Source organism: Electrona antarctica (assembly GCF_951216825.1).
Source record: "Electrona antarctica genome assembly, chromosome: 12".
Taxonomy (NCBI): domain Eukaryota; kingdom Metazoa; phylum Chordata; class Actinopteri; order Myctophiformes; family Myctophidae; genus Electrona; species Electrona antarctica.
The window spans coordinates 44,907,143-44,917,858 of NC_136793.1; the positions used below are offsets into that span (position 1 = coordinate 44,907,143).

At 44.1% G+C, this 10,716-nt stretch overlaps 1 protein-coding gene across 3 annotated transcripts in view; it reads right to left on the reverse strand.

The window, feature by feature from the left end:
• Positions 1 to 47: 47 nt before the first annotated feature.
• Positions 48 to 10,716, reverse strand: part of p2rx7 (purinergic receptor P2X, ligand-gated ion channel, 7) — a gene marked incomplete at its 5' end in the record, with an annotated part of 26,081 nt that continues 15,412 nt past the window's right edge. For 2 of the 3 annotated variants that reach the window (XM_079515847.1, XM_079515848.1), the window contains 5 exons: positions 48 to 1,748; positions 3,032 to 3,139; positions 4,560 to 4,664; positions 7,882 to 7,947; positions 10,260 to 10,350. In XM_079515847.1, coding sequence (XP_079371973.1) covers positions 1,194 to 1,748; positions 3,032 to 3,139; positions 4,560 to 4,664; positions 7,882 to 7,947; positions 10,260 to 10,350 — 925 coding nt within the window. In that variant the 3' untranslated portion in view covers positions 48 to 1,193. The remainder of the gene's footprint in view (positions 1,749 to 3,031; positions 3,140 to 4,559; positions 4,665 to 7,881; positions 7,948 to 10,259; positions 10,351 to 10,716) is intronic. The other variant, XM_079515849.1, reaches the window with a different exon arrangement.

Below are 10,716 nucleotides of genomic sequence, written 5' to 3' on the forward strand. Positions count from 1 at the left end.
GCAGGGGCTGGAAGGAGCGCCGTGGCTTGTGATTGGGTGAGGCAGAGGCTGGAAGGAGCACCGTGGCTTGTGATTGGGTGAGACGGGGCCGTCAGTGGGTTATATGGACAGAGTGCTCCGCTGTGTTCATTGTAGTCTATGGGGGCGAGGATTAATACTCTTCTGTGCCTGTGTCGGGTCGCAACTCCAACGAGGCTGAGTCGAGCTCAAGCGAACTTCGCAACGTTCGACGCGGCAACTTGCTCCCTTTAGCTCGCTCAGTGGCTTCTCTCGTGGCTCAAGTTCGCCCCTCCGTCGCGGTCTAGAACTATAGGGCGAAAGTCCCTCCCTTCGTGGGCGAAAGGTAGTGCCGCACGATTCTTGCTCAAATGTGAATCTCGATTTTCCTCCACAAGAATTGAGATCACGATTCTCACACGATTCTCATTCTTTTCCATGAAAACATTTGTCTGTAGTTGCTGAACATTACTACAATCAAAATGTGTCACCTGGAGCCAACCAGCTTGTGGCTTTAAACAGACAACATCAAAGAGCTTGACTTAAACATCTTTCTCTTGTAGAAAAAACATAAGAGTACCTAAAATGAATTGGACAGCCAACTACAGTGCTGCACGACTCTTGTTAATTGTGCAGCACTAGCAAAAGTCCCTCCCCTTGTGGTGCAGAAAACTGTGTCGCGTAAGAAGTGATGCATTCCCTTCATTTGCAGTCAGTGGGTTATGGTACATAAATTCTGTTTTGATTGTATTGATCCACTTTTTGCTTTGGCAATATGTATGTTTTCTCATGCCAATAAAGCCCTTTGAATTGAATTGGGTTAATTAGAGCAGTGGTCCTTGGCGGAGTTCCAGGGGGTCCCCAGCGGAATGATAGTTAGGAACCAAATGGACCCTTATGGGACTGTAACTCTGCGTGTACAAATGGAACCAAATGGACCCGTTAGGGTGTACACTCAGAGTTAAATTAACTGTGATTTTACAATATACATTCGGGGTCCCAGAGATAGACATTCCATAACATAGGGGATCGTAGCCTAATTCTGCGTGGGCCCTTGAAATTAAAATGGTTGAAGACCACTGCTAGAGTCATAAAAATCTTCTCTTATGGGGGACGGGTCCTTGGCATATATTTCAAATAGGGGTCCGCGGGCTAATGAGTGTCATTTTGGGGGAAAAGTTTGGGGAGCCACTAATTTAGAGTAAGTCCAGCGAGGCAGCGGTCGCGGCGGGTCTGAACCCGCTGTACTGCCCGTCTGGGCTGGGATACTCCTTCCTGATCCTCGCCACACAGCAGCTGGGGGCGACGGGGTGGGTGTCCGCGGGCGGCACGCCGAACCTCCAGCTGATGTACTGGCCGTACCCACAGCGGCGCAACAAGGCGCCATCGTCGGCGCTCTCCGCCGCCGCCCGATCGCGGAGCGGGTCGCGGTACAGGGCGATGGCCTCCAGCAGCGAGCGACGGGTCACCACCTGTTCGAAGACGGGAGAAGAGGTGATGCAGGGGCCGGGGGTCTTCCTGCAGCACAGCTGTTCCTGGGGCAGGACGGAGGAGGGGCCGCAGCAGCCACAACTACACCAGGCCGGAGCCGGACCACTGCTGGGCCCCGGCATGGGGCTGGAGCTGGGGCTAGAGCTGGGGTTGGGGCTGGGGTTGGGAACCGGGGTGGGAGCGTGGGACCGGGGCTGGCGTTCCACGTTGGTGAGTCCATGTTGTACCGCGCCCACCATGGCCAGGCGTCCTGCATCCTCCTTCGGTTTCACAGTAACACAGACAGCACAAGAAATACACCAAATGTAACCCATAAAGACCTAAAAATCTCTTCTAAATCATGACAGTTTTCTGAAAAACCTATGTTTCTATGTAGGAGCCCCAAATATTATGTATTTGGCCACCGGACCCCCATCTGAACATGTGTTGTTTCAGGGACCCCCCCCAGAAGAAAATATTTGAGTTCAAACGTACCGTGAATGAATATATATATATTTAAAAAATAGCTATTTTTCAACAGCTAAACAAGTTTTAAATAATCGTTAATGTGGTCAAAAGCTAAGGCGACACAGATTCGTTCCAGGTCCTTATGGGTTATATCTCTCGTTAATTCTACATTCATTTCTAGCGTTTTCACTACAAGTAACATTTTAATTACGGCAGTACATTCCGGATAAATTACTAGGAAGCTATCTTGCCACTATACTTCCTGCACTTTGGCACTTTGTGTGAAAACGGGGTGACCGATTCAGGTTTTTGACTACACTACAACAGTGTGTAGATCTTATCTCTGGTTAAAACCCATTTAGACCTGAGGACGATACTACAAATGTCTTCTAAATCCTAACAGTTTTCTGAAAAATCTATGTTTCCATGTCAGTCGTTCTCAAACAATTTCATGTCAAGGACCCACAAGATTATATTGTAATTGGCCGCAGACCCCCATCTGAAAATATGTAGTTCCAGGGACCCCCCAGAAGCCCGCTGTACAAATTACTAAGACAAAAACTAAGACTAAGATTTTGTCAACAAATAAAAACTAGACTAAAATGTCAGGAAGGGACTAGTGGACAAGAGATCCAGTATAAGTCATTTTACATTTGGCTACATGCTGAAAATATTATCAGCAAGTGTAAAATCAGTCATTACGACGGCATCAATGCCCGTCAAAATGCATTTCAGTCGACTAAATCAACTGTACATTTTAGTCGACTAAAATCTTATGACATTTAGTCGACTGAAACTAGACTAAACACTAAAAACATTCCGGGTGTCTAAAATGTGACTGAAACTAAATGAAAGCCATTCAAGAGACTATATGGGCAGTATTATGCGTGTCTTAAGTACCAGGTCTTATGACTTAACTTAAGACCTGGAGGCGTGGTCAATGCTGTTTGGCCACTCAGAATAGCCAAATGGCATTGATCACGCCTCCAGGTCTTAAGTTAAGTAATAAGACCTGGTACTTAAGACACGCATAATACTGCCCATATGACTACAACTAAAATAGAAATTTGCAGCCAGAAACAACACCGGTGCTGACCTTGTACTGCTGTATGGACATGGGCTTGACGTCTTGTAAGCATTTCCTTTGGGATCTCCGCACCAGTCGGATGTGATTCTCATCCACGAAGGACACAGCGAGTATGCACTGGAACAAAGCAGCAGAAGGACACAGCGAGTATGCACTGGAACAAAGCAGGAGAAGGACACAGCGAGTATGCACTGGAACAAAGCAGGAGAAGGACACAGCGAGTATGCACTGGAACAAAGCAGGAGAAGGACACAGCGAGTATGCACTGGAACAAAGCAGGAGAAGGACACAGCGAGTATGCACTGGAACAAAGCAGCAGAAGGACACAGCGAGTATGCACTGGAACAAAGCAGGAGAAGGACACAGCGAGTATGCACTGGAACAAAGCAGGAGAAGGACACAGCGAGTATGCACTGGAACAAAGCAGCAGAAGGACACAGCGAGTATGCACTGGAACAAAGCAGGAGAAGGACACAGCGAGTATGCACTGGAACAAAGCAGGAGAAGGACACAGCGAGTATGCACTGGAACAAAGCAGCAGAAGGACACAGCGAGTATGCACTGGAACAAAGCAGGAGAAGGACACAGCGAGTATGCACTGGAACAAAGCAGGAGAAGGAAAACCACTGTCTCATCACGTATACGTATATTCGACCAGAAGCACGTTCATGAGTTTGGTCCAATCAATCCCAGAATGCACTCTGTTCCTAACCGGAAGGAGGAGTGAAATCGCCTCATGCGCTTTTGAGCAACGTAATGCAAGTGGATGGGAGGAGAAACCCGGTGCTGTCTCTATTCATATATACTCTAAGGTCCCCAGCTAAATGATAGTTTGGAACCAAATGGAGCCTTATGGGTCTGTAACTCTGAGAATGTACACATGGAACCAAATGGACCCTAACGGGTCAATTTGGTTCCATTTGTACACTCTCAGAGTTAAATTATCATTGATTTTACAATATAAATTGAGGTCTTTAATGTCATTAAATGGGGGTCGGTATAGCCTGTTGCATATGAAACTGGGGGTCCTTGAAATTAAAATGGTTGGAAATCACTGCTAGGGCCGTAAACATCTTCTCTTATGGGGGTCCCAGTATCTCTTCAAATGGGGGTCCGCGGGCTAATTAGTGTCAATTTGGGGGTCCTTGACATGAAAAGGTTTGGGAACCACTGATATATACTGTATACAGTGGCGTGCACAGACATTTAGAGGGGCAGGTGCTCAAGTTAAAAAAGGGCAACTTGTGCAGCGAGTGGAACCGGCCGGTTGCCTTAATCCATTTTGGGCGGTAACCCCTTTTGGTGTTAGCATTATGTTATGCTTTAGCTATTGAAAAATAGCAGATCTACAAGCTCATAGCGCGCCACCGAGTGGCGCGCTACGAGCTTGTAGGTCTGCTATTTTTGAAAAATCAAAAAAAAGGAAAAAAAAGGTTTTTATTTTTTTCAAAAGGGCACATTGCCAAAAGGGCAGGGGGTGCTCTAGCACCCCCTAGTGTCTATCTGTGCACGCCACTGACTGTGTACGTCTCATTACCTGCTGTTTGTCATGGACCGGCTCTACTTTCTTCTCGGAGTAGTTTTGTCTGGCCTCTATGGTGTAACAGCTGGTTCCAATCAGCCAGTCGATGAACACAGTGGTCTGGTGGTATGAGGAGGAAACACATCATTATATGGGGGCGTGAGGTATATAGTTCACCGTGGCTCTTAGGACAGATTCACACTATGGTCCCGGATGCACACTCGGGACCACTTGGGCAGATGTTGTGGTCAGTGTGAATGCTGCTGCGCTAGCTGACCGTTCCTCGGTCCGGATCACCCAACCGTTCTCCGGACCACATGGAGGTATAGGCTCGGGACCGATTGAAGTGTACTCGGGACACGGGTCGATGCAATGTGGAAGCAATGAAATCATTGATTGAATACAGTTGAATGAATCAAGGCCAGAGTGCTCATTTTGTTGACTAAGACTAACGACTAAGTCGACTAAGGTTTTTCAGAAGACTAAATAGGACTAAGACTATGGTGTGTCATTCAAAAGTCTAAGACAAAATACTGTAAATTAAAAAAAAAAAAAACATTAAACACCTTGGAGGCCCGGAACTATTTCATCCATTTCATCCATGTGCCCATCATTTATAGCGCACGGACCACTTTTACCGGCGCACCGGAAGCTGGTGTGTGTCTGTGTAGCAGCTAACAATAGCCACACCACTCTAGTCGATCGACAACAACGGGAGGTAATAATAAATCTATCGCGACTAGCGACTGGACCGCGGAAGGCCGTCAAACACAGGATCTTTTTTCAGAATTAGACGGGATGATTTAGATCGGGAGTTATGATCGTTTTAAGATTTTCGTTTTCGTCAGCTAAACAGGCAGGGGACATTTTCGATGACATGTCACTTTTTGACATGTCATCGGATCGGGCAACAAGCGCTCCAAGGCTCTAGAGCGATGCGAACGGTTTTGTTATCATTAAGTGTTAACACTTCGAATGTGTTGATTAAACTGCTGTGTTTCAAGCCTCCCTGCTAGGTTTAAAGTTACCTTTGAACAGCCACTGAACCGACTACTGATTTGCTTGTCATGAAAATCCACTTTAAAACGGTGTAATCGCTTGTTGTAGTGTAGAAAAATATCCCATAGCGGCGATCACAACAACAGCCCGCTCAGCGCACCGCTTGTAAACAATGGGACTCAATTTCCCAGAACCCTTTGCACGCCGGCGCTACGGACATTTTTGCGATGTCATAAAAAAAAACACGTCTCAAATTCCATTCTGTCCGGTGGATTAAACAATGAAAACATAACTCGGGCAACTCGATAATCGCAGTGAAGCTGTTCTACAATTAATTAACTCGGGCAAGTCGTGTTTAGAAGTCAAAGTGTTAACACTGCCAATGTGAAGTGCCAGCGGGGACCAGGCAATCATATTCGGGAACAGTTTATATCGAATGTGAATCAAGTGTGAATCTGCCCTTATAGCCTGATTTATACATTACTTAGTAATTAGGGGTGCACGATTATGAAATTATGACCGATATACGATCTCCCATTATTTGCAGGGTCTTATGTCGATACGGATTCTGACCGATTCCGATATTATACAGAGGACCACAATGGAAACAATCCTATAGCGAGGCCCTAGGCCCAAAGCCTGTTAATAAAGTATTCAATCAATCAATAAATAGCATATACTCTTTTACAAGTGTCTGTTTTCACAACTGAATGACTATACTGAATGAGATGAGTAGGCTACACAAATTGAATGTAGATTTTTATTTAATTATTTTCTCGTGCAAACCGATTAAATAATATTATTTTGAGACCGTTCCGATACCGATATGGCATTTTTATGGCCGATATGGCCGATTTCCGCTCATGCTACCAATGAATCGTGAATCAATTAATCAATTTCATTCGTAATAGTACTGATTGGTCCCGTGCCACAAATAGCCCATATTATTATACTTGTAGATCGGCTATTTTAACCCATTTCGACCTGAGATCAGATTCTGAAAATGTCTGTTTGAAAATGACAGTTTTCGTTCTTCGATTTTTCAAAAATAGCAGACCTACAAGCTCGTAGCGCGCCACTCAGTGGCGCGCTATGAGCTTGTAGATCTGCTATTTTTCAATAGCTAAAGCATAACATAATGCTAACACCAAAAGGGGTTCCCACCTAAAATGGGTTAAGCACAGGACAGCATTATAAGAATGAATCATCATCACATGACATGAACAAAAGCACAATCATCCAACCGTTTCAACTTCACATTGTTTCTGTTGTTCTATTCTTTAAGTTTAACATGATGTTATATTACCAAAGGTGGTGGTTGGTGTCTTGTAATTATATGATTTAGAGTTAAAGATTCCCTCCAATAGATATACACTGACTATACCATTAGCGATACATGATCTTTAACATAGCTAAAGTTAAAGTTAAAGCTAACTGAACTTTTGTGGCCAGATGTAATTTCCTGGGGTCCAGTAGGACTATAGTAAATAATAAAAAAAGAAATCGACATAAAATGTTGTAAAGAAATACATATTTAGCCCCATGTTCGAATGCCCTGTCAAAAATAGTTAAAATCGCTAAAACTAGAGAAAGCAGCAAATGAAAGAAAAAAATAACACTCATCTTTTACTTTCTCTAATAACAACCTAAAACATGAACATTGGTTTAAAAAAAGAAGAAGTTGAAAATACATAATGAAAAAATACTGAAACCAGATATAATCATTAAGGGAAGTTTATGCATGTACTATGTGTATTATGTAAACTCTTAATTTCCATTATCCAGCCATTCAATTGCAAAAGAAAAAAAACATTATTATTTTTTTGGGTGGGGGGTGGCCCCCCCAAAATAATTTGGCGACCAATTTGGCGACCAAACCCACGGGTTGAGAAACCCTGTGGGCAACTGGCGGCCCGGGGGCCACATGCGGCCCCCACCTTCACTTAATGTGGCCGGTCGGCAAATTATTTTGGGGGGTTCCCAAATTATAAAAAAAAAAAACATTTTTGCCAAAGCATTCCCGGGCCAAAAGCGTTGAGAACCCCTGCTATAGAGCAGGGGTTCTCAACGTTTTTGGCCGGGGACCCCCGGAAATGCTTTGGCAATATCTCGGGACCCCTGCCCCGCCCCCTCCCGACCCCCAATATAAATCTACAAGACCCACGGGTTGAGAACCCCTGGCCTAGAGCGTCGGTGCTGCATGTGTGTTTGTGTTCCCTGAACAAAATAATGTCCAGACCATGCACCAGCAGCATGGCTTGGCCATGCATGCATTGCTGCTTATACAGTCATTTTTGTTTTGTCAACAGACTGTCAATGTTGACATGTCATCTCTCACCAGGGCGTAGTACGACAGCGTTGATCCAACGTAGATGACAAGCTGGATGAAGCTGAACCGTCCTGCCTTAAACGGGACAGAACACAGTGATTTACGTTACGTTACGCCAGCATGTCATTGAAATACACATTTCCACCGGTTGGTTCCCAATGGAAACCGGTTCAGTTCTTTTTGGTTCTTAGTCCATGATAACCTGACTCCGCCAGATGGGGCAGCAGAGAGTACACTGGGTTCCCCCCCTCCTGCTCCCATCTGGGATCAGGAGGGGGGGGGGGGGGGATCAATCAAGGCAGCACTGTGTATGCCTTGATCCCGCCTCTAGCTGCCGCTGATTGGCCAGGCCGTTTTGTGGCCGGGCATCAAGTCTGCCTGAGAGTTCCCAGATGGGAGCAGGAGGGGGGAACCCAGTGTACTCTCTGCTGCCCCATCTGGCGGAGTCAGGTTAAGTCCATGAGCCAGAGCTCCAAAATTGGTGGGAAAAACTAGACCTATATTAAATTGTTTATAGGATCAATACAAGTAAATTAATACATGATAACCCTTCCACAGTAGTAGCTTTTTCATATTTTCGATTATTTTGCATATTTGCCTACATAATGCCTCATTTGCATATTTAAAAATGTAAAAATGGCAATACAATAAATCATTGTCTTCGTGTAAGTACTCAATTGGGGAAGTTTCATGGTGATACAAATCTAATATAGGTATGGTTTTGCACACTCAATTCATAATTAACGTTCCAATTTTGGAGCTCTGGCTCATGGACTAAGAACCAAAAAGAACTGAACCGGTTCCCATTGGGAACCAACCGGTGTGAAAGGGGCCACAGTGACACATCATTATCTTAGACCAGTGGTTCCCGATGTGGGGTCAGGGGACCCCCAGGGGTCCTTGAGGGAGTTCCAGGGGGAGTTCCTAGTAGGGATGTCCCGATACACTTTTTTCATTTCCGATCCGATCCCAATACCACCATTTTTGTGTTAGCCGATACCGATACCGAATACTGATACCAGAGAATGATATTTATAATAATACAAAAAGAAAAAATAACTTATTAAGTCCAAATACCGGGAATAGTGTTTATAGCTATCTAGCTATATATCTTGTGTTGTGACTCCTCACTCAAATGTGCACTTGCAGTTTGGGCAAATCGAAAGCAAACTCCACATGTCCCAACATTTTATTTACTTGTCATAGTGTCAACCGCTTAGTAGCACTTACCCCTTTATCAGATCGGTGGTTAGACTGGCATATTCACAGATACCGACCCGATTTGACCAAATAAGGGCCGATCCGATACTTTTCTGTATACAGTATCGGGACATCTCTAGTTCCTAGCTAAATGATAGTTTGGAACCAAATGGACCCTTATGGGTCTGTAACTCTGAGAGTGTACAAATGGAACCAAATGGACCCGTTAGGGTCCTCTGAGTTAAATTAACATTGATTTTACAATATAAATTGGGGGTCCCAGAGATAAAAATGCCATTAAATGGGGGTCCGTAGACTAATGCTTGTCAAACCGGGGGTCCTAGAAATTAAACTGGTTGAGAATCACTGCTAGAGCCGTAAACATCTTCTCTTATGGGGGTCCCTGGCAAATCATTTCAAATGGGGTTCCGCGGGATAATTTGTGTCAATGTGGGGGTCCTTGACAGGAAAACGTTTGGAACCACTGTCTTAGACATTACACAGTGAGTGACACATCATCAGGCTCCCGTCACATCACACACACACACACACACACACACACACACACACACACACACACACACACACACACACACACACACACACACACACACACACACACACACACACACACACACACACACACACACACACACACACACACATGAAACTTCTATGACAGTGCTGACATAATGAAGTGACATTATTCCAGTAGACCGGCTCAGCCCTTCGGTCGCCCGGCGCCTATATTAACCCATTTTGGGCGGGAACCCCTTTTGGTGTTTTAAACATTATGTTATAATTTAGCTATTGAAAATAGCAGACCTACAAGCTCGTAGCCCCCCAACAGCAAAACATTTCATATAATTTCATTTTATTAGTATTATTATTTTTTACTCTCTCAAAACCCAACAATCATACACAATCAATCATACGTATGTAAATAAACCTGAAGACCTCCGACAGGCTGAAGTTCAATATCGTTGGTTACATTTCCTTTTTTTTTTATGTCATTCTCTCTGCATGTAATCATAAATAAATACAAACAAACAATACACCCATGGTAAATAACTGATTTCCATCGCTTGGAAATCAGTTATTTATGACGAATGGCACCGCTATGATGCAACAAGACATAAATTAGGCTTCGATTCGTAGAATCATTGTCAGAACATACAGTACGATACCTTTCCAAACACCATGACGTCAAATCTGATTCCAAATGCTTTGTATAACGTGCGCTCCTCAACTCCGTTCACAGAGGCATACCTCGCAAACCTGGTGATGAGAGACAGTAACAGCAATGTAACACTGAGAGTGTATGTATGTATATATATATATAGCTGCTATAAGCAATAATATGTCAAAAATGTAATGACCTTTTTATTTTTTTGGTATTCAGACAGCCAGCAATGGGTAGAACGCTCCCAAAAACAATGACAAAGCTTCTAGGAAAATCTTTGAATGCAGATTTCAGCCCCTAGATGTGTCACAGAGACTAATTTTTTTGGGGGAGCATTCTACCCATTGCTGGCTGTCTGAATACCAAAAAATTAAAAAGGTCATTAAAATTATGACATATTATTGCTTATAGCAGCTTTAAGTGGTTTAAAAAGAACAATAGCAAAAGGAAATATTATGTCA